Source organism: Notamacropus eugenii, chromosome 5 (assembly GCF_028372415.1).
Source record: "Notamacropus eugenii isolate mMacEug1 chromosome 5, mMacEug1.pri_v2, whole genome shotgun sequence".
In the NCBI taxonomy this organism is placed as follows: Eukaryota; Metazoa; Chordata; class Mammalia; order Diprotodontia; family Macropodidae; genus Notamacropus; species Notamacropus eugenii.
In genome coordinates this window covers 221,825,404-221,850,211 of record NC_092876.1, presented here as the reverse complement: position 1 = coordinate 221,850,211, position 24,808 = coordinate 221,825,404, and the positions used below count along the sequence as shown (strand labels likewise).

At 34.8% G+C, this 24,808-nt stretch overlaps 1 protein-coding gene across 1 annotated transcript in view; it reads left to right on the top strand.

The window, feature by feature from the left end:
* Positions 1-24,808, top strand: part of IFIH1 (interferon induced with helicase C domain 1) — a 99,885-nt gene that overhangs the window by 39,209 nt on the left and 35,868 nt on the right. The window contains exons 4-5 of the mRNA XM_072612160.1: positions 8,762-8,866; positions 17,264-17,484. Of these exons, the coding sequence (XP_072468261.1) occupies positions 8,762-8,866; positions 17,264-17,484 (326 nt within the window). The remainder of the gene's footprint in view (positions 1-8,761; positions 8,867-17,263; positions 17,485-24,808) is intronic.

Genomic DNA, 24,808 nt, shown 5'->3' with positions numbered 1-24,808 from the left:
AGATCCAGTTAAGGCAGTTAACTTTTTGATCCTGTGTCTTTCCTTCTATATACACATTTCTTTATTCATTAGGAATCAGTCTAAAATACTTGGAAATTTGAAAGACATGAAACATATGAAGTTTATGTAAATGATATATTTTTTGAAGAGATAGTGTCCTGGGATCTTAGATTTAAAACTAGGCAGATTGACTGGATTTTGATACCAGGTAGAAATTGCATCCACATAGGATGAAATCAACAACATCAATTTCATATCTGAATGGATTCTTATTTTTGTCACATTTCTTGATAGAACACCTTCTGATGTTACAGTTGATATTGTCAAATCTATTGGGAAATGCTTTAGAGCAAATGGACAATATATAGATGCATCTTATGTGCTGTATTTTTAGAGCATTTCAAATCCTTCAGGATGACAAGTATAAAAAGCCTTGTATGCTATGAAGCATAGTTGATGTGTGCATTAGATTTGCAGATGATAAGTGGGAAGGGATGACACATTGGTTAACAGAACCAATATTCAAAAGATCTTGAAGGGCTGGCTAGAGTATTGGATTCAATATAGTACCCATTTATATCACATCTGGAATCGTATATTCAGTTCTGGGTGCAACATTTTAAGCACTCTGATTAAATATTTGAAGGCAGTAGACTTATTTTGCTTGGCTTCAGAGGGCAGAATAAATAGCAGTGGGAAGAAATAGCAGAAGGCAGCTTTAGGCTTGAAAAACTTCCTAATAATTTAGAACTGCGCAGAACTGGAAAGTCTGTCTCAGGAGGTAATGGGTTCTTCCTCACCAAATGTCTTCAAAGGCTAGATGTCTGCTTTTTGAGAAAATTCTTATTCAGGTACGAATTGGATTAAATGTTGTCTGGTGTTCTTTTTTCCAGCTCTGCCATTCTATAATTCTATAAAGGAACCACAATTGTTTAAATTGATTCCTTTTAACAGTGTTGTGGAAAGGACACCAGACTTGGAGTCAAGTGAGAGCAGAATTTGAATCCAGTGTCTGATACTGATTTGTGATCTTACCTTTTCTGAAACTCAGTTTTGTCATCTTTATAGTGGGAGAACCATCCCTCTAGTACCTTTCTGGCAGGTTATGATAAGATTTAAATGAGTGAATGTATATAAAGTGCTGTAGAAATGTCTCCAAATATTTTTAATTAATTAAAGTTTAATGATACTTATACCTTTAAGTATTTAAGTAGATTCTCTCAAAGAAAAAAATGTTCTGAAATAAAGGGATCCTGTTAGTCAGTACCTTGAATTTTTAAAAAGTCTGTTAAGATCCAACTTTTCCTTCAAGAAACCACTTAAATCCTTCTTCTTCAGTGATGATGATAACAACAACTTTTATATAACACTTTTAAAGTAAACTCTGGGATCTCTTACCTTACCTCTCATTCTGGGGACCTGGTCCCCAGAGGGGAGCCATTTCTCTCCTCTCTTCAGCTTCTTCCTGGGTTCTGGGGATACCTCTGAGGGGCTGTGGGGTTCATTCTAAGTATGTCAACTCAAGCATACATGGTGTATTTCCTTTAGTATCAATTACCACTGATTACTGCCCCAGTATCAGCTAGATGATATTTCCTTGCTTTCATTGATAAGCAATTAAAATCAATCAGCTTTTATGAAAGGATTTTTTTTAATTTTTTTATTTATTTTTATTAAAAAGATATAGTAAGAACCAAAGTACAAAAACACATCTGCAAACAGAACACATTCTCCCCTTTACCTCAGGGAGAGTGAGGTTAAACTCCAAAGGATTCACCCCTATCAAGTTCACTTCCAATGTAGCATAGCTGATGGATGGTGTTCTTCTTTTACTTACAAGACATGGCATCTCAGATGCCTGGTTGATCTGCTGCTGAGCTGGGTCAAGTAGTTTGGATTTCCAGGCTCAACTGCTAGCAGACTCATATAGATTCCAGTTCCTAGACTTCTCTGGTGGCCTATCCAACCTTTAAAAAATCATAAGGTTGTGGGCAAATCCAACCTATTTCCAACATGTATCCATCTAATAGTAAGAAAGAATAAAACACAACAGAGAGAGAAGAAGCAATGCCATGAGCTCATGGCTTCATGTCAGTTAGGATAGAGAGAGTAAATGACTGACATGACTTCTCTCTTCTGACCCAAAGGCTTATAGTAAGTAGTTTGTTTACTGATCTCCACCATGACATCAGATAAACTGGTTAGTTCCTTTTGTATGGACCTTCAGTTCCAATTCATCAGCTAATGAAAAGACTTTTCTTCATCACTCAATATGTGACCAGAACAGTCACAGAATACTTGTGCATGATCCAAAGTGGAGAGTCAAAACCTTTCATATTCCACGTCGCACACTTCTGGAGCAGGCACATCAAGCATCCATGTGAATTGGCACCAGGCAGTTCAGGCTGCATATGCTTGAAGGACTGGGCCTTTGTTGGGTCCACAGATTTTGATTTTATATATATACTCCGCAACACACACACACATGCATATTGTTGTTGTGGTTTAGTTATTTCAGTCATGTCCAACTTCCTGTGGCCCCATTTGAGGTTTTCTTAGCAAGGATATTGCAGTAGTTTGCCATTTCCTTCTCAAGCTCATTTTACAGATGAGGAAACTGAGGCAAACAGGGTTAAGTGACTTGCCCAGGGTTACATAGTTAGTGAATGTCTGAGGCTAGATATGAACTCAGGTCTTCTGAGTCTAGGCCAGGCACTCTATCCATTGAGCCACCTACCTACCCATATATTTATATGTGTACATGTCTTCCTGATTAGAATGTATTCTTGAGAGTTGAGACTATTTACTTTTGTCTTTGTATCCCCAGGTCTCAGTACAGTGACTAGCACATAGTAAACACTTAGCAAATGCTTATTGATTGATTCTGTAATTCTGTAAGACTTTATTATACACCCACTGTGTTCTAGTCACTGTGCTAAGTAAGCCCTGGAGATACAATGTTAGAAAGAAAAGAGTGTCTGCCCATTGAAAGCTTCCATTTCACTGGAGAGGGAGAAGAATATAGGAGAAACGTGAATACATATATAAAGTAAATAGCAAGTAATTGGTGGGTTGGAGTGGAGTGGGAGTGTTAGGGATTGGAGGGCTCAGGATCCTCATTGGGGAGGAGGGAGCATTTGAACTTGAAGGAAGCTCGGGATTCTGAAGGGTTGAGGTGACAACGAGGTGAATTCTGGGCATGGGGGACAGTAATTCAAAGATGGGGATAGGGGAACTAGAATGGCATGTTTGGGGTATAGCAAGTAGGCTAATGTGGCTGAAAGGTAAAGTTTGTGAATAATAATGTGCAATAATCCTGGAAATGGAGGCTAGAGCCAGATTCTGATGGACTTTAATGCCAAAGAGAGCAGTTCCTATTTCATTCTAATGATAAAATGGAGCCGCTGGAGATTTTTGCTCAGAGGTGTGACATGATTAAAGCCATGCATTAGGAATATTGAGTTAGCAGCTATGCTACCCTAACCTGAACTGTGATGGTGGCTCTGTGAGTGAAGAGAATGGGACAGATATGTAAATATGGGGGTTATAGGTATAGAGATAATACTCGAACCCATGAGAGCTGATGCAGTCACCCAGAGAGTACATAGGGAAAGAAGAAAAAGGGCCCAGGACAGAGCCCTGAGGCACATGCAAGAGAAGGCAGAAGGGAAGGGATAAAGTATATAGTCCTTATTATGTGCCAGACACTGTGATAAACGCTTTACAGCTGTCTAATCTGATCCTCACAATGACCCTGGGAGGTAGGCACTATTATTATCCCTGTTTTACAGTTAAGAAAACTGAGGCCGAGGTTAAATTACCCATCCACGGTTATGCAGCTAGTAAGTGTCTGAGGTGGGATTTGCACTCAGGTCTTCCTATCTCTAGTATTTTGTCTACTAGGATGAGGGTCAAGCAAACGACCTGGGAAGGAGCTTCCCAGAGATTAGGAGGAGAGCAAGCAGAGAACAATGTCACAGAACCCAGAGAGGAGAGACTATTGAAAAAGGAAAGGGTGAGCAGCAGTGTCAGAGCTGTGACAAAATGAAGGAAGATTAGAGCTAAGGACGCTTAGCATTGAGGAGCTCAGTCCTCTTTGGTGAGGTCTCACATCACAGCCATACAGCTGGCTGAGATGACAAAAGAGGACAATGATAAGTGTTGGAGGAGATGGGAAAGCAGATACATTAGTGCCCTGGGAGGTGAGCTCTGAAATGGTTCTGCCATTTTTGAAATCAGTTTGGAACAAAGTCCAGAAAGTTACCAAATTGTGCATGCCTCTTTATCCAGCTATGGTAGACCTCTACTCTGAAGAAATCAGTTATAGAATAAAAGTATCTCTTTGTTTAAAAATATATTTATAGAAACTCCTTTCATAGTAGCTCCAAATAGGAAACTAAGGGGTTTTCTTCCTATTGAAAAATGCCTAAACGAATTGTGGTCTATGAATAGAATGGAATGTTATTGTGCCATAACAAATGATGAAACGGACAAGTTTATGAACTGATGCTGAATAATATGAGCAGAAATAGTAAGACAATTATTTTAGACTTTAAACTCTGATCAACACAGTGATCAACCCGACTCCAAAAAAAATGAAGATGAAGTATACCACTCACCTACCAACAGAACTTATCAACTTAAAATGTAGAAAGAGAATTTCATTTTTGGAGAGTGGCTAATAGGAGAATTTGTTTTGCCAAACTATGTAGTATATATTGAAGGATTTGTTTTGTTTTTAATTTGTTCAATTAGGGGAGGTGGTTAACGAGAAGAAAAGCTACATTAAAAATATTGGGTACTTGAAAAGTAAAAAAATCTTTTTAAAAAGATCATTGGTTACTATAGAAAAAGCAGTTTTATGTCTAAAACAGGATTGCAATGGAATGAGAAGTTAGAGGAGAGGGTTGGAGACAAGAAGCATAGAACTTTTCTTTGAAAGGGAGGAGAGATAAAAGACACACAGGGCCACCGTGCAATCGACAGTGTAAGTGCTAATCAATATCAGGAGCCATGCTAAGAGACATTGCCTTAGGAAGCTTCCTTTCTGATGAGGGAAACAACATCTACGTGTGTGTGTGTGTGTGTGTGTAAATAATGGCATATAAAAGGAACATGGAGTTCTGGGAGGCAGGGAGTGCACTTACAGCTGAGAGGTCTGGAACAGGTTTCATGTCTATGGTGGCACTAGTGTCTTGAAAGAAACCAAGACTTCAGAGACGTGGTGATAAAAAAGAGAGGCATTTTAGGCACAGGTCAGTGCAAAGGCATGGAGATAGGAAACAGTGTCGTGTTGAAGAGTTGAATAAGACGGTATGACTAGAGCTCAGCGCTGCTTTTTAACTTTTTAAAAAAGCTTTGAGTTCCAAATTCTATCCCTCTCTACCCCCCCCAAAACTGCAAGTAATCCGATATAGTTAATACTAATGTGTAGTCATGTAACACATTTCCATAATAGTCATTTTGTAGAAGACTCAAATAAGAAAAAAGAAAGGAAGAAAAAGAGAAAGGAAGGAAGGAAGAAAAGAAAGAAAAAAAGAAGACAGCACGCTTTCATCTGCATTCAGACAGTTTCAGTTCTTTCTCTGGAGTCCTTTGGGATTGTCTTTGAATTTAGGAAAATCACTGCAGCTATATGGAAGATAGGTTAGTGTCAGGAAAAACTTAGTTCAGGGAAATCATCTCGGAGGCTGTTGCAATAATCTAGGTGAGAAGTAAAGCAAACTAGGGTGGTGGCCATGTGGAGAAGAGAGGAGATGTGAGAGAAATGTTGTAGAGATAGAAATGACAAAATCTGGCAAGTGGTTGGATATGTAGGGTGAGTGAGAGTGAGGAAGTGAGGATGGAACCACAGGTGCAAACTGAAGGACTGGAAGAATGGTGGTACCCTTTATGGTAATGGGGAAATTCAGAAGCAAGGTGGATTTGGTTTGTGTGTGGGGTGGATGGCATATGAGTTCTCTTTTGGACACGTTGAGTTTGAGACGTCTATAGGGCATCTAGTTCAAGCTATCTCTTATGTAATAGAAGATATATTCTGATGAGACAAAGTAGGATTGGATATGGTGAAATTGAAGATTAGAGGAAGACGGTGCTCATTGCTGACAAAGATTGTATGGGATGGGATAAAAGGCATAAGTAGTGAGGCCAGGATTCACACAGAGAAAGGTCATCTCTTTATCAGACACTAGAGCAAAGGAAAAAAATGGAGAACAATGTCAAGGGGGTTTTCTGCGTAGAACAGGGGAGTAGAGAGAGTTCAAGAATAGCCTTTTCCTCAGCAAAGTATGAGGAGAGATTCTTTGCTGAGAGAAAGGGCCAAGGAAAAGTGTGTGGAAAACCTGAGCAAATAAAAAAAGGTTTGGAACAATCACAGTGAGGACTTAATTAGGAAAAAGCAAAGTGATTGTATCTCAGCTGCAAGGACCTACAAAACAGAATAGATAACAGATACATGTGTGATGGTCTTCTGGCACTATTCAGCAGCTGCATGCATGTAGGAGCAGAGAAGGCAAATGGTGGGGGCTGTGTAGTGTTGGGGCTTTGAAAGGGAAACAGTATGCTAGAGTGGAAAGAGAACTCAAAGAATCTAGGTTCAGATTCTGACTCCACTTGTATGACCTTGGCCAAGTCACTTCAGACTCTGTTTCCTCATCTATAAAATGTGGGGATTAGACTAAATGATTTTTAAGATTCTTTCCAGTTCCAAACTCATAATCCTCTATTAAAATATAAGTGACAGTTGAACTAAGGAGGTAAAGGATGTAAATGAATCATTATGTTCTAAGTCCCTTAAGGGTATCAACTATGTTTTGTTTTGGGATTTTTTTAGGCTAGTGTCTCCAGCACCTAGCTTTGCACATTAATAGTGGGCATTTAATAAATATTTGTTGATTTAAGTTGAACTCTCTCTTCCAAATATTGGATGAGATCTTTTTTGCATATGAAACTTGTGAATTACAGCCTGATCCGTAAAATATGCACATCAAGTCTCTTGAAAGTTAAGGAGAGCTGATAAGAATTTTATAGAAAAATTCAGTGCTAATATGCATATTGTTTAAGTATATTAGAACAACATAAATATATAAATGTGAAAATACTGTGCTTATCAGTTGTCACAGATTAGCTCCAAAACTCAGATTTGAAGGCTCCCTTATGATTGCATGGGAAAACCTATACATCTCGCTGAGAGATTTTAAATATGGCACTTTGCAATTCCCAGAGGTACCTCTTGTTAGTAGCTCTGAGGAGAGTGTGGGATAGAGTTGTCAAGTAGGAGAATTTTATGGGCAGATGTACCAATGAGAGGAAGATGCTACTTAGTGGGAAAAGGCAAGGAATAAAATGAAATGGGAAAAATACCTATGAATACTTTTTAATCTAAAAATTGTTTTTTAAAATAAGTTTTATATTTAATCTGTTGATTTTTGGCTGAAATTTAATAGCTATCTGGAAATAAAAATGAAAAATGTGTTAATCTCCCCAAACCATATGTAATAAAAAATTCCAAAGTAAATTGAAAATTACATGTAATTTCATTTTATTGTCAGAATACAAGCATTTAAGTTGATTGACTTCTTTTATTCATTCAACAAGCAAGTATTAAGTACCCATTACATACAAATAACTGGACCCAGATTCTAGAGTTATAAAGGCAAAACTTAAAGCAGTCTCCTGCCTTCCAGGACCTTGGAATTCTACAAGGGAAGTAGAATATGCACAGATAAACAAGTACAGATCACCTACAAAGTCCATAGAACATAATCTCCATGAGGGTGTCCACAGACAACTAAAAAGTGGATATTTCAGGAAAGACCTGCTGAAGGAGATGGTCTCTGAGCAAAGCCGCCTCGAAGGAAACTAGAGATCTCTTATTTAGAGATCTTTTATAATCTGAGATGTTTCAATCTTAAGATATTTTGACTATTCATCCTGATTCTTCAACAGTGCCCTTCTGTAACCTTTGAGAGAAATGCATAAAGGGAAGATATTTGGAGGGATGATGAAAGGGTTTTCCAGAATAATTTTTTTGAGAACCGAAAGGGGAAAATCAGAATGCATAAAGTGATGCTAATGAATCCTTTCATTTGTTATTCATGTGAACCATCATTCTTTTACTAAGATTAACTTAATGCTAATAAAAGGCAAGGTTGATTTCCAACCTCAATTCAAGTACCAATTTGAAATCAACCTGTCTTCTTACTTCTTAGTGAAAAGCAAATGAAATTTCATTTTGGTGACTTGAAATTGTATCTTTATTGTCTAATTATAGTATTTTCATAGTAGATGAGTATATTACTGTACTTGACTAATATCTTCATATGTATAGAATCCAGTAAGTTCCAGACAATCTTTCAGTAGATAAGACAATATGAAATCCAGTTCTTCTCTTTGAGGCAAAACTTGCACAGATGGAAAAGGGTTCCCAAGTCTAGTAATTACCATTGCAACAGTGGCATCAGATCTTTTCTACTTCCCTGTGGTAGGTGTGCACTGTGTTGCACTTAATAAGAAACTACTATTTCATAGTGATAGTCAGTGTTTGTTTCCCCATCCAGCAGCTTCTTGCCCATAGTGGTGAAATTTTTTTTTAAATGTAGCTGGCCAGAAACTCTTACCTTACCTTTTCAATATCTCCCTTGGGTGTGCCTTCACCACTCACACTGAACTGTATGTACTGTGTATTGTAGAGGTGTGCAGTTAAAAATACGTTTACGCTTGGAAATATTTTTAAAATATTTTAAAATGTTTTCCTTTGCAGAATCAGACACAAGTTTGGCAGAAGGAAGTGTCAGCTGCTTAGATGAAAGTCTTGGACATAACAGCAACATGGGCAGTGTTTCAGGCACCATGGGAAGTGATTCAGGTACCGCATAACTGTTGTGTAAACCTTAAAAAGTGTGAAATAAGACAACATATAGTAGGAAGAGTGGGGGCTGCTGCTTATACCCTACTTAGTGTATTTATGGAAGTAAAACAATTCTTTTTTCACTGTGAGATCGTTTTGGAACTTTGCCATATACCTTCTTTTGAAGTGTAACCTACAAAAGTCTTTCAGAACTAAGTAATCTAATTTAGATTCAGAACCTGTCTTTTTGGTCTGGCACATTCTAAATTCCATAGAGTCATGGCTATTTTATTTATGAAATCTGTTATAATTTAATTTAATGCTTTTGGATTCTGTATTCCTTTTTGTACATGTGCCCAAATGCCCAGGGGCATATTTTTAATCCAAGAATTAATAAAGAATTGGCTAATGAGAGTTAAAATGTATGTGGTTCTGTAGATAATAATATAATGAAAATACATATTCAAAAAGGACATGTAGAAAGGAAAAAGAACTTCATTTCTTTGTAAATACTGATGGAAAAGAAGCAGGAATTACAAATGATTTGGTCATTTGGTGTAAGGGAAAATATTTTAAAGGCTTATGTGAAGACCACTAGTAAAATTTACTTCTGCTCCTATTTTGGAGTTAGGAAAGTAGCCACATTAGAGATGAAATATTCCAGTCCTTTTTGATTTTATAGCCTAGTGATAGAGAAACAGAATAAAGAATCTGTGTATATTTGGGAGTTCCCTGCCAAGCTCTCAAAAGAATCCCATAAATACAAAACTGAAGGGATTTTCAGAGAAATCACAAAAATATTGGACTGAAGAGGAAACATGTAGAATCATCTTAGAAAGATAATTGTACATTGTTCTTAAAGATATGAAGAGGAGATTCATACTCTCTTTTGATCACATTTCATTTCTCTTAGTTATACCTCTAAAATCACAAGAGGAGAAATTGTTATTTTGAATATCAAACTATGTATAATAATTTAAACTCACCTTCGTTTTCAATTAAAAAAATGCAGTTCAGTATTTTTATTTGATATTTTACTACGTACCTTTCCCTGTGGAAGGCAGTGTGGTAGTGAAATAAACTTGGAGTTCAGAAAGAATCAAATACTGGTTTTGGCACATATTTGGATGATTTGGGCAAGTAACAACCTCAGTTTTGTTATCTATACAATGAGGATAATAGTACTTTCATGACCTACCTCACATCAGAGGTATTATGGCTTAAATCATTTAAAGTATGTTGTAAATGTAAGTTATTATTGCTTATTTAATTTTACTCCCATTATTATATAAAAGAGTTCTTGTTGTAGAACCAAGAAAAAGCTGGGTTGGAATCTCACCTCTGCCAATACTGTCTCCAACCCTGGGCAAGTTACCTAGTGTCTTAGTATTCTGGTCAGCTCTCTAAAGTTGAAGAGCAGGTGCCAGCCTACGTTGATAGATGCAATTTCCACATCTGGGAGTCCTCTATACCAAAGAAATTGCATAGCAAGTAGGTATTTCAACCACATGTTTTGAGTACCTGCCATAGAAATTTAGGTTGCTACTTCCCATATCACCCTATTAATAATGTCAAAGGGCTAGAAAAGAGGAGGAAAAAGATTTTTTCACTTTGGGGATGAGAAATAAGCAGGTAGGTGGAGAATAGGGTGGAATAATCAGATAGTGTTATGTTCCAAAGAGGGTACGTTACTGAGTAATTGTGGCAGCAGTGCTATGGCATTACTAATTGTAAGTAAGAAATATGCAGATAGTTTTCAGCCTTAAGCATGAAGGATGATGGGAACATCACTTCCATTGAAGAGGATTTCAAGGAAAATGATATCATCAAGTGAAATAGTGATGTGGGGAGAAGATCTGAGGAAGCTTCCTGATGGACTAATATAATACAGGGTATCCCAAAAGTCTGTGTAGATTTCACAGCTATGTAAACTGCACTATGATTTTTGGGACCTCATTGTTAACAAGGATAAAGGGGGTAGGTCATTGGGAGGTTGAATGGGTACATTTATTAGGAATAAGGAGTAACAATGGGAATAATGTTTTAGAAGGAATTATATAGAACTAACTAGTTTGAGGTTTTATGGACCCCTATAACCTTTTTCACTACATGGTAGGCCTGGTGTGATAGTTTTATAAAGAAAATTATTTAAGATCTTACCAAATGCAATTCATGTTATATAACAAGCCTAATTTCCAGCTAGATTTCACAGTGAAGTATATTAAGTACCTTCATGGATTGTGATTCTCATTAGGCTTTTGATTCTGAGACTTATTATTATTTATCTAAGTAAGAACTCTTCAACAATATTCATTCATTCATTCAAGAAATATTTACCATGTATTTATAGTATTCAAGTAGTCTCCTAGATGATTTAGAGGTATGAAGTGTTTCATAAATTTTTTGTTCTGAGATGCAAGACTTGTTAAATCCAATCATAAACATACATGTAAAATGCAAGTCAGTCAACTAATGATCATTTATTAAATATCTACTATGTGCCAGGCACTGTACTAAGTACTGGGGATACAAAGAAAGGCAAAAACAGTCCCTACTCTAAAGAAGTTCATAGTCTCATTGTGGGGATAGGGAAAGAATAACCTGTAAATTCCTATATTTGCTATTTTTTCCCCTTACTTCAGACATGAGTTGGGGTTTAATCTTTAGCCATGGCAATAAAGACACATATTCATAGGTTCTGCACTTTTGTCTTTATTTAGATAATGATATCATAAATTTAGAATGAGAAAGAATTTTAGAAATAATTTGTCACATTCCCAGCCTACCTTATTTTTCAAATATGTTTCCTTGGTGACACACTTTACTGTGGTTCATCTTTAAGGCTCCTTGTTGGTTATATGTTGCAGCCTGCTTGTAGATATCATGTGCCATTCCACGGACCAGTGGGTAATACTCATTTTTAATTAATTCCTAAGAGACCCTGGAGTTCCATGACCTATAGCCAAACAACACCCTGGTAAAATATTGCTTTCTAAAAAGATGGGTCTTTATTTCGGGGAGAAGTTTGAGGTTATTAAAGGAACTTTGCAGTTTACTGAAAGCGAACTATCACATTCTCCTCTTTTTTAATTGTGGACTTAACTATTAATTCATCCACTTTACTCTTTGTCCAAAATATTTACACTGATAGATAATCTCTGTTCATCTAACTATGTGTCATCATCTGGACAATAGACATTCTTCATCCACTTGACTTTTTGTGTGCAAAGGAGAAGGCTAAACTCTTCAGTCATTATGAGTCTTTACAGTGTTCGAGGGCTTGATGCAAAGAGTAGCGTTATCTGAAAACAGGAGTATTTGGGGGACCTCATCGTCCAGAAGAAATCCCTTTTCAGCTTGGGCACTGGACTACGTCTCCTTCATTAACAGGACAAACATGTTTGGCAGGCATAAATCTCTCTGTTTTATCATAGGTTGATATTTACAAAGAGTCATTAAACAATGTTATCTCTGTTATACCTTTCAAGAAGCCTTGAATAAGTTTAATGTAGCAATGGAAAACGCCTTGTTAGAAGATAGCCTTTGAAACAGTGTTTTTCTGTATGGAATAAAATGCCGTTTGAATGATCAAAAAATGGCACAGTGAGATCTTATATCTTAGGCATCATCCAGTCAGTTGTATAATGGTCAAGATATGGCATATAATGGTCAAGATATGACATATAATGGAATATTGTGTGCAGTATATCTGTCCCCTACTAATATTCACACTGAGGAGGCCCTTGATATATTTCCAGAAAAAAAATATGTATTAGAAAATAATTTGTTATAAAAAAGGTAGACATTTAGTACAGTAATAATTGTTCTCGTGGTTGCCTTTTTTGGTGCTATTATGATCTGAGATTTTTTTTTTTTTTTTGCTATGCTTTTTAGCTTCCCCTCTTTCAAATACCTTGGGAAGTGATCCCTCAGTAACATCACAATTGTATTGCCTCAAGCAGGGTTCTCTCCTCTGTACATCTCCTATGTCTAATCCAGCTGTTTTCCCATGTTTGTGGGATTTTTTCTACCATGTCGTCCATTTGTATCATTTCTACCTCCTCTTCAAGCACATCAGGGAGGATGATGTTAGAGTTTGTTGGCTGACTTGTTCTCAGTGGTTAAAAAAAGGCTTTGTTATAAAAAATCTTCACAGATCTTTTCCATTTTTCTTTTGTTTGTTGTTGTCATTACATTTTCATCCTTAAATTTCTTTGAATGACTTTTCTTAGTTGGATCTGTTTCCATGCTTTCTTCAAATTGGTTTTACCCTTTGCTGTTTTTCACAGTATTTTTTTTTTTTTTTGGTAATGATGCTCATCATCTGTCATCTTTTTTGTGTGAGATTTTATTAACAGATTTATATTATAAACTCATATTTCCTATGGTAACCATATCTTCTGCTTGATAAATGAAATGCTTGATGATGATAAAGATAGTTTTTAGACCTTTTTGGGTTTCATTTTTTGGCAGCTGATTTGTATTGTTTAAACTGTTGTATTCAGATACCATGAAACTGCCTTTGTCTATATCCTTCTCTTCATATCCTGTCAAGTTTGAATAACTGGGAACTGGTTTGTTTCAGTTACATGTCATATCTTTTTTTCTGATTTTTATTCTTTCTTTTAGCTTTGTGTTAATTTTGATATTTTTTTTAACATTTTGGTGTTTAATGGTATCCACAGTTGATTCAGTAATGATTCCATATCAATTATCTTCTGTATCTTAAAATACAATCATTTTTTCAATGTTAATTTGTATTTGCTGTGTCTAGTGCCCACTAATTCTCTCTTTGAAGAAGATATGCAGACGTGAGGCTTCTACAAGTATTAGGTTTCTTTAATTCTTTATTTTTGATCCAATATATTTTACATCATCCTAATTTTCATCTTTGTATTGAAGTTGCTGAGTATCTGATTATATATTAAAACATCTTATTAATCTCTTTCTTGTAATTTTGGTACATCTTCATCCTCTGAAGCTAGTGTTGGTGAATTAAAAAAATACTTTTCTTAAGCAGGTAAGCTAGATGGCACAAAGATAGAGCACTATCCTTTGAGTCAAGAAGACCTGAGTTTAAATTTTTCCTTAGTCACTTAGTAGCTGTGTGTGACCCTGAGCAAGTCAGTTAATTTCTCTAGACCTCAGTTTCTTCATCTGCAATATGGGCTAATAATTGCATTTATTTTGTGGGTTGTTGTGAGAATCAAATGAGATATTTGTAAAGTTCTTTATAAACCTTGAAGCATACATAAATTTAGCTATTATTGTTATTATATGCTCATCAATATGAGATTATGAAATGTCCTATGAAATATTTCTTGTTGTATTTGAGCACGGAGTAAAATCAACTATGTCAAATCTTTAATTTGCATGTCCAAGAAGAAAGCATAAGCCATTTTCCCATTTGGCTACCCCTTTATAGGAAGAATATAAAGATTATGCAGTTTAGTTTCTTCAGTCATATGTTGGCACACCCTGAAAGAGAATGCTCACTGTCCATCTTCCCCATGAGTGCCAGCCCTCTTGACCTATTCTCTCTACATGCCTAACTAGTCATTGATTAAGCATATCACATTTAGAATACCAACATAGTAGAAAATAATTTAGATAATGTCAAAACAATGTTATTCTAAGCATCCTATCCTATCCCCCTTTCCTGACACTGGCACCATCACTACAAGAAGCAGAAGGTTAGCCACACAGCACTGAGGTTTATTTTGGTTTCGTAGGCCAAAAAATTTCATCACCAAATGGCCAGCCCTACTGGTTATGGGGCTTTCATACTTAGCTAGGATGGGCTTTGGAAAATGGACTCAATCTGTTGCTGGGACTGTACTCAAAGTCTTTCTAACATGGTAGAAGCTACCAGAGTTTTCACTCTTTGAGGAACCTTTGAGAACCCCAGTTCACCCCCAGGATGAGGCATCAGAATGGGACTTATTGAGGACCTATTCATATCTATGTGTATTATACTCCAGAACTGTATAACCAGTTGCTCTTTTGTAAAGGTAAGTTAAAGATTTCTAGTCACACATAACAATTTTTTTCTGACTCATTCATATTGGGTTTAAAATGATTATCACAAAATGTTAATATTTTTAGCATTAAATATTTGCTTAATATGTAACTATTATTCCCCTTAGATTTGTAGATAATACATTTCAGCCTGTCCAGCTGGAATGGTGTGCTTTTCCATCATTACTTATTTTAGGTGGAGTTATGCTTTTTGGATTTCTAACACATGCAGTGACAGACCTTTTTTCTTCAAGAATAACTCAGCTGTCAAAATCAACTTGAGGCTGAAATTTGCCACATGGTGTGGTTCCAGTCGCATATTATTATTTAAAGAATATTTTATTTTAATTTGGACATTTAAAAGCTATAGAATTCTTAAAAGAGAGATGATTTTTATGTTTTCAGACTCAATATTTATTGTAGAGGGAGGATATTTTCAAAATCTTTGCCCGTTTAAAATGTCATTTTCATTAATTGATTTCATTTTCCTGAAGGGAATCAAATGATTTTTTAAAAAAATACCCACAATAAAACAAAATTCAAACAGTGATTTTTTTAAAAAGTCAACTGGTTAGTAGCTTGGTTAAATGAAAATCAGCTCAATTCTCTACTTTTAACCACAGATGGATGAAAACTCTTCCATTTTTGATTATATAAATTCTTTCTTACTCACCTAAGAAAATATGATATGGTAAGAATCAAGCTGACCAGTTAGCAATTACTAGGTAAGTAGGGCTTTTTATTTGAATTTTCTACAAACATTGAATACACCTCTCATCCCTGCCTCCTCTACTTGCAGTTAGACATCAAGTTCCATAGTCTACAAAAGTACTGTAATAAATGGAAAAGTTATATAAAAATCATGAATGACACTTAGACCTGACTACTTGAGCAGGAAAAAAAATCCACTTTGATTTATAGAATTATTATAAACAAGAGCATCATATGGTGTTAAAATTAGAAAAGGGCTCAAGAAACTGACCAGTTGGGCAAGTTGCATAACTTTCTTTGAGACTGAATTTCATCTATAAAATAAGTGGGTTGAACTCAATGCTCTCCAAGTTCTATTCCTCCAGTCGCATTCAATATCAATATGATCTATGCCCCCTTCTGGGAAAGAAGACTTCTAAAGTCACTGTGTCTTTTTCTCTGAATCTTAATATCCCCAGATAGGGTAGCATGAGTTGGGTAGGAAGAGTGGAAGACAACAGGAGGAACAATTTTATAAATAAATTTTAAAATACATGTAACTATTTTGATGGAAGCAGCATTTTTTTAATCTGTGCAAAAATGTATGCAGATTGAAATAAAACAAAAGAGAACTGATCTTGTTGATACCTTTTAACAAACTGTCTAGCTCAAACAGCAAATTAGCAAAAGTAAATACACTGATCTTGAAGTTAAACACTGCTTAAAATATATCTTCTCTTACAAATGTACTAGTTCTTATGCAAAAAGTATTTTTAAAAAGTGATGAATGTAGTTAAAATAAGTGAAATGTTAGTATTTTGGTGATCTATAAAGAGTCTTTTTTGAAGAAGTAATGGTGTTCTTGGATAAGGGTTCACTTTAATGTAAATAATTTAAATGAATTATTAATAATTGTTAACTAACTGCAAAATAAGCATAAAAAGAACTCAAAATATAGCATTTTAAAGTCTGGTGGGCTAGAATGAGAATTTGATGATACTGAAATTAAATGAATCAGACAGATGATCCAATGTTAGTTTAAATGTAATGCATCTGTTTGTATTCATTCATACAGAAGGCAAACTTCCTGCAGGGTTAGTAGATGACTATTACTAAGCACTGTTTGGTGTGAATTTTCCTACCGTTCAAATAGTACTATCAAAATCAGTTAAAATACATTTTGAAATGGAATCATCAGCAACTTTTTTTTTTGAGGCTAATGGATTCTCTGGTTTTACTGGAATCATTGGTAGTGGAAAGAGAACGCTTATTGCATATGCAACGTAATACTGATAAGTCCTACCATTTCATTTTTCTATAGAGATTTCATAAAACTTTGGATGGATTTTTGTTTAACTTGGAATAGTATGAACTTCATCTCAATGAGACTGTTTTTCTTTTAGAGTTAATACATAAATAGATTCAATATTAACAATTGTTAAACTCAGACGGTCTTTAAAACTTTCTTAAGGGAATGACATTGAAAATAATTTTTTTGACCCAAAGCTCTTTTTTTTCATCTTGTAAATGCAAACCAAGAACAGAAACTCCATCTGTGCAGTAGAGCCAGAAAAGGTTTGAATAAGACTGTACACAAAAAGGAATATGGGAGACAACGCCCATATCTCCTTCAGTGTTTTCTAGTACACCTCATTTGACCCTTCTCTCTCTCCCCTCTCTGCCCCTGCTCAATTTACCTTCGTTCAGACCAAGATGATGAGAAGAAAAGAGCATCTCCGGAGCCAGAACTGGTCCTCAGGTCTTACCAGATGGAAGTGGCCACACCAGCTTTGGAAGGAAAGAATGTTATTATATGCCTCCCTACGGGAAGTGGGAAAACCAGAGTAGCCGTTTACATTGCCAAGGACCACCTAGATAAGAAGAGAAAAGCATCAGAGCCGGGAAAAGTTATGGTGCTTGTGAATAAGGTATATAAGTCACATCGAAATGCTGGTGTTCTTTTTTTGTTTTGTTTTGTTATTCTATCACATTTAAGCATCGCAACAATTGTAACAATAAATCACACTGGAACAGTTTAGTTAAAGGGGTATTGTCATCCTTTCTTTCTCCTTCCACCAAACCTGAAGTTATAAGTAACAACTAACTTGTCACTCTTAAAAAAAATTTGCTCAAAAATATTTCTCTTAACACCCAAACCTCACATTTTAATGGTTATGGTTTATGAACGTATAGTGCATTTTCTTTGAGACTCTTTAAGGTTAATTTTTGCTAGTAGAAGTTATTATAACATATTAACATTGATGATCCCAATGGAGGAAATGGAAATCTGGAAGTAGATACTTTTTTTTTGGATAGAGGATTAATTGTATGTGCCCTTGGGCACAATGTGTGTAGAAAAGTAGAAAAATGTTACATTACATATGCAAAGTTTGGGAACAGAGTGTCCTGGCTAACTGAAGCTTCTGGTTGACTACAGGCTATATGTGACATGTATGGTTTATCAGTTGAGTAATTTTATAGTTCAGAAAGTGAAGTAGTATGTCTTTTATAATATATTAGAGAAAAACATACCTATTTTAACTCTTTGTTTGTCTACCAGGTAAATTTGAAATTTGTTGCATATAGCCACCCTCAAGAGACCTAGACTAAGTTAGAGGTATCAAAACTATAGCCTCCAAAGCTCCTGAGTGTGGCCCAAACCAAATTAAAATATGGCTAGGAAATGTCTAATAAAATAAAGTTATTTGACAACATAGAGAAAATGTAAATTTGTGGTTTTCTAAGTCAACATGCAACATGCAGGGTTCTGTTTCTATTTGAGTGTGATACTATAAGACTAGGTAATTTCTGAGGTCCCTTCCAATTCTTCGATTCTTAGTACTCTCCATTTTCCATACTATAAACTGGAGGTAGTAATTTAATATTGACATCCAGTGCTCCAGTGGCTCCATGATTTCAGTGGTGTCCACAATGCAGTTTACAACTCATCCAAACCTCATCCTGCGTAGCCCTTGTAAGTGCCATTCTGTCTTCCCTTTGTTAAAGGAGCTCTCTAGGGTCCTTCCTCCAGGTCTTTGAAGATTATGTAGTTACCAGGGCAGCACTTAGATCATCCATTTGTTATGCCTTATTCTCACTAAGGGACTGATTCACCTTGTTTTCTTGTCACTTATTCCTTGGACATCTTTTATTCTCCTATACTTCATTGGTAATATAGTCAACTGAATGCCAACTGTGTGTATCTCCAGTGCCTAACAATTTTAATTCTTTGGAAATTGTGATCAGCAACCATATGATATCACCATATTGTATTCCCGGTAGAATCATGGTGTTAAAAAAGATGGTTCTTTCTGTCAGGGAGCCACTTGAGGTCATTAAAAATACTGTTCTGTTTCCCAAATGCACAATATAATTTATATACATTCCCAATGTAAGATGAAGCATTTTTGTGAGGAACATAATTTTTCTATCCAGTCCTTGAGACTGTTAAAAAAGATATATCTGTGAAATGTAGCATCAACATTTTTCTTACATAAAATGTTATATAACCTTTTAAATAATTGCTACTGCAATTAAAACTTTAAAATGAGAAATACTTTTCAATGCTAAAGTAAACATATGTCCAGAAAGAGAAGCAGTAAAAACCCAAATTTTTATGTCATTTCCATTATGTAGCTCACAATGCATTTTGTACATGTCATCTTTTTATAAAGAGTTCTTTATACAAAGAATCATATGAGCATATGGTTTGATTTTTGTTTTTGTTTCTGTTTTTTTTCTCCCAGTAAGAGTGACATGTTGTGCTACTCCATTCACAATCTCTCATTTGGTCCCCTTTGTGACTAATGACCTATAGAAAAAGACAAAAAAGTGCAGTCTGTGGCCTTAAAAAAGAAACGCTAACTAGAATTTATGCTGTTACATTGAGATATCTGGGTAGTGCTATGCTACAGACTCCATAAATATGACATTATTGAAAATAAAACTACATTCAATCTAAATTAGACTGTATAATTTTCTTTTTTAAATTTATTTTTTGTTACATTTTAAGTTCCAAGCTATCTTCTTCCCTCCTTCCTCACCCCACACTAGAGAAGGCTACCATTTAACACAGATAAATGTATAGATAGGTAGAAAGAAAGAAAGAAGGAAAGAAAGAAAAAAGAAAGAAAGAAAAGAAAAAAAAGAAAACCCTACTATGCGTACATCTATTAGTTTTTTCTCTGGAGTTGAATAGCGTCTTCCTTCATATTCCTGTGTAGTTGTTTTGAGAATTTCTGTTACTCTTAATAACTTAGGTCACAGTTGTTCTTCAAACAATACTGCTATTACTGTACACAACTTCTATACACAGTATACAAATGACATTCGGTTCTCTTTGTTTTGCTTTTCACTATTTTGTGCAAGCCTGTCCATGATTTTTCTAAAATCAGCTAGCTCATCATTTTTTACAGTGCAATAGTATTCCATCATAATCATATATCACAACTTGTTTAGCTGTTCCCCAATTGATGAACATCCTCTCAGTTTCTAGTAGAGGTTTTTTCCCTTTTCCAGATCACCTTGGGAAACAGTTCTAGTATGAGTATCGCTGAGTCCAAGAGTATACGCAGGTTTTTTGTTGTTTTTTTTTTAATTCTGGGTGTAATTCCAGATTGCTCTCCAACATGATTGAATTAGTTCACAGTTCCACCAATAGTGTATTGATGTCTCAGTTTTTCCACATTTCCTCCAACATTTCTCATTTTCCCCTCCTACCATTTTAGCTAATCTGATAGCTGCAACATGATATCTCAAAGTTGTTTTAATATGCATTTCTCTAATCAATAATAATTTAGGGCATTTTTTTCATATGACTATATATAACTTTGATTTCTTCATTGAAAAATTGCCTCTTCATCTCAAAGTTTAACCATTTATCAATTGGGGAATAACTTATGTTCTCATAAATATTCAAAGTTCTCTCTATATTTTAGATATGAGACCTTTATCCAAGAAATTTCCCCAATTTCCTACTTCCCTTCTAATCTTGACAACATTGGTTTTATTTGTACAAAGTCTTTTTAATTTAATGTAATCACATTATCATTTTGCACCTCACAGTGTTCTCAATCTCTTGTTTACTTACAGATTCTTCTTTTATCCATAAGTCTGCTAGGGTAATAGGTTCCATGTTCTTCTAATTTACTTACAATACCTCCCTTCATGTCTAGGTCATGTATCCATTTTGACCTTATTTTGGTAAATGGTGTAAAATATTGGTCTATACTCAATTTCTTCCATACTGCTTTCCAATTTTCCCAATAATTCTTACCCAAATAGTCCATTTTACCCCAAAAGTTTAAGTCTTTACATCTATCAAACACAAGGTTACTGTAATTATTTACTACTGCATATTATATGTCTATTCTGTTCCACTGATTACCTTTCTGTTTCTTAGCCAGTATCAGATAGTTTTGATAATTACTGCTTTAAAATACAGTTTAAGATCTGCTAAACTAAGAACTGCTAAGCCTCCTTCCTTTGCTTTTTTCATTAATTCCTTTGATATTGTTGGCATTTTGTTCTTCCAGTGAATTTTGTTATTATTTTTTCTAGCTTAATTAAATAGTTTTTTGGTAATTTAATTCGTATGACATTGAATAAGTAGTTTAGTTTTGGTAGAATTGCCATTTTTATTGTATTAGCTCTACTCACTCATGAACAATTAATATTTCTCCAATTATTTAAATCTGACTTCATTTGTATAAAAAAAAGTTTCATAATTAGGTCCATGTAGTCCCTGGGTTTCTCTTGGCAGATATACTCCTAGGTATTTTATGGTGTCTACATTATTTTAAACCAGGTATCTTTTACTATCTCTTCTTGCAGGGGTTTATTGGTGATATGTAGACTGTGCTGATTTATGTGGGTCTATTTTACGTATGCTACTTTGCTGAACTTGTTCCTTGTTTCAACTAGCCTTTTAGTTGAATTCTCTGTGATTTTCCAAGTGTATCATTGAATAATATTGGTGATAGTGGACACTTTTGTTTCACTCCTGATCTTATGGGGAAGGCTTATCCCCGTTATAAACAATGCTTACTGATGATTTTAGGTAGATGTTTCTTATCATTTTTAGGAAAAATCTATTTATACCAGTGATTTTAAGTGTTTTTAAAAGGAATGAGTATTGTAATTTGTTAAAAGCTTTTCCTACATCTATGGAGATAATCTTATGATTTTTGTTACTTTTGTTATTGATGTAATCAGTTATGTTAATAGTTTTCTTGTTAAGCCATCCCTGCATTCCAGGTATAAATCTCACTTGGTTATGATGTATAATCTTTGTTATATATTATTGTAGTCTCCTAGCTAGTATTTTATTCAGGATTTTTGTGTACATGTTCACTGTTTATCCTTCCCTCCCTCTATCCTTCCTTAGACATCTAATTTGCTTCTGACTACTGCTTTCCTAATCTGTACTTCTAAGAATCCCTCCCATATCCTCTCTTCTCTCCCTTCTATATTTTGGTCTGCCCACCCTTATAAGATTCCCTCCCTTATCCTATCTCTTTGCCCTCCTGTTTCTATGTAAGAAGACTTTTTATACCTTTCTAGATATATATGTTATCCCCTCCTTAACCCAGTTCTGATGACAGTAAAGTTCCAGCACTACCAGGCCTCCACCCCCTCCTACGCTCCACTGTAACAGTTCCTCCATTCATGCCTCTTTTGTATGAGATAATTGTTCCATTTTACCTCTCCCTACCCAATTTTATTTTTTTAGCATCATTCCATAATACTCAACAAGCCTTGTATCATAATACATGCTTTTTCAAACTACCCTAGTAATATTGTTTTTTCAGTTAATTTTATTTTTAATCGATAGAATAAAATAAGTATTCCTTAACATAGTAAAGTAAAAAAAGATGATTATAATAAAACTGCAAATCTACTTTTCACAACTTAGATAGAATAAAATAAGTATTCCTTAACATAGTAAAATCAAAAAAGGTGATTATAATAAAACTGCAAATCTGCTTTTCACAACTTGCTATATACAACAGAACAATCATGTGCATTTCTTTTTTTGCTTCCCTCCCTCCCCACCCTAGAGGTGACTGCCATTAGACACAAATAGGTGTATATGTGTAACTTTATTCTGTATACACTTCTATTGATCAATTCTTTCTGTGGATACAGATAACATCTTTCTTCATATGTTCTTTATAGTTAATTTGAGTATTTGCAATATTCAAAATAACTTATTCTGTCAAAGTCATTCTTAAAACAGTATTGCTGTTCCCATATGTAGCATTCTCTTGGTTTTGCTCATTTTGCTCGTCATTATTTCATGCAAGGCCTTCTATGTTTTTCTAAAATCAGTGAGCTCATCATTTCTTATAGCATAGTAATATTCCATCATAATCGTATGCACAACTTGTTCAGCTGTTCCACAATTTATTTCACATTCACATTCAAAGTTAAAATTGCTATTTGTGAATTTCCCTCCTTTTAATTTTTGTACATTATTTTCCTTCTCAGTCTCTGCTTTCATTCTATCCCTCTTATCTTCTCCCCTTATTTTCTTATTTCTTATTTTATTCCCCCCTCTAAAAGTCCCTCATTTAATGCCTCCTCCATCCTATCCCCCAGTTTTCTCACCTCTCTAGAAGTTCAAAAGACTTCTAAACTTCTTCAGATATATATACTGTTTCCTCTTTAACTCAGATGAGATTAAGGTTCCAATATTACACACACACTTCCTCTGTATTTGTTCTTCCTTTCATGACCCATTTTATGGGACAATTTCCCCTTTTTACCTTTTTCTACTCAGTTTTCTTTTTTAGAATCATTTCATCATACAAAACTCAACTCCCACCTTCTTTCAAACTACCTCGGTAATAATAACAGTTTTAAGAATACTGTTACTACTAATAATAACTAATAATGAAGGATGAACACACAGAATAATTATCAATATTAATAACATTTTTCATATGTCGTAAGTAAACACTTTGACCTTGATCAGTGCTTTTTAATTAGTCTTTAATGATTTCTTTATATTTCCTCTGAATCTTTCATATCAAATTTTTCATTGAGTTCTATAATAACATTCTTAAGAGTTATAGATAACATTTTCCCGTAGAAGATATAAACAGTTTGAACTTATTAAATCCTTTATAATTGGTCTTTCATGTATATCTTCTTATGTTCCTCCTAATTCTTGTAGGCCAAATTTTCCATTCAGTTCTTATCTTTCCTCACAAATGCTTCACAAATAAAATAGTCCTTTAATTTGTTGAATGTCGTTTTTTCCCCTTCAGTATTACACCCAGTTTTTCTGGGTAAGTTATTGTTGGTTGCATACCCAGCTCTTTTGCCTTCCAGAATATCATGTTCCATGTCTTTCAGTATTTTAATGTAGAAGATGCTAAATCTTGCTATTCTGACTGTACCTTCACAGTATTTAAATTATTTCTTTCTAGTTGCTGCTAGTATTTTCTCAATGTGGGAGCTTGGCTATAATATTCCTGTGAGTTTTCATTTTGGGATTTTTTTCAGTTGGTGATAGGTGAATTTTTTTTCAATTTCAATTTCTAATTTTACCCTCTAGTTCTAAAACTTCAGGGCAATTTTCCTTCCTGGATTATAGTGTCTAGACTCTTTTTTTGAAATCATAATATTCAAGTAGTCTAACAATTCTTAAATTGTCTCTCCTTGATCTATTTTGCAGGTCAGTTATTTTTCTAATGAGATTTTCCTATTTTGTTTTGTTTTTTTCGTTCTTTTGGTTTTATTATTTCTTGGTGTCTTATGAAGTCATTAGCTTCCCCTTACCCAATTCTAATTTTTATGGAATTACTTCCTTCCATAAGTTTTTGGATCTTATTTTTCAATTAGTTTACTTTTTTTCATACTTTTATTGATTTTCTTACATTACTCTTATTTTCCCCCTAATTTTTCCTGGTCCTTTCTTATTTGATTTTTCAAGTCCTTCTTAAGCTCTTCCAAAAACTCTTTTTGGGCTTGTGACCATTCTGCATTTTTCTTTGAAGTAGATGTTCTTTGACTTCATTGTTTTCTGAATCTGAACCCAGATCTTCTCTATCACTATAGATAGCAGCTATCTATGGTCAGGTTCTTTTTTGCGTACTTTTTTTTTAGATGCTTATTTCTTGGCTGTTAACTTTGTGTTAGAGTTCAGCTCTAGTCCTTAGGTGTGGGGGATAATGTCTCAAGCGTCAGGTTTTTTGTAATGTTTTGTGAGCTCTGTTTGGGGGACTGACCTCAGGTATTCTGCTCTGT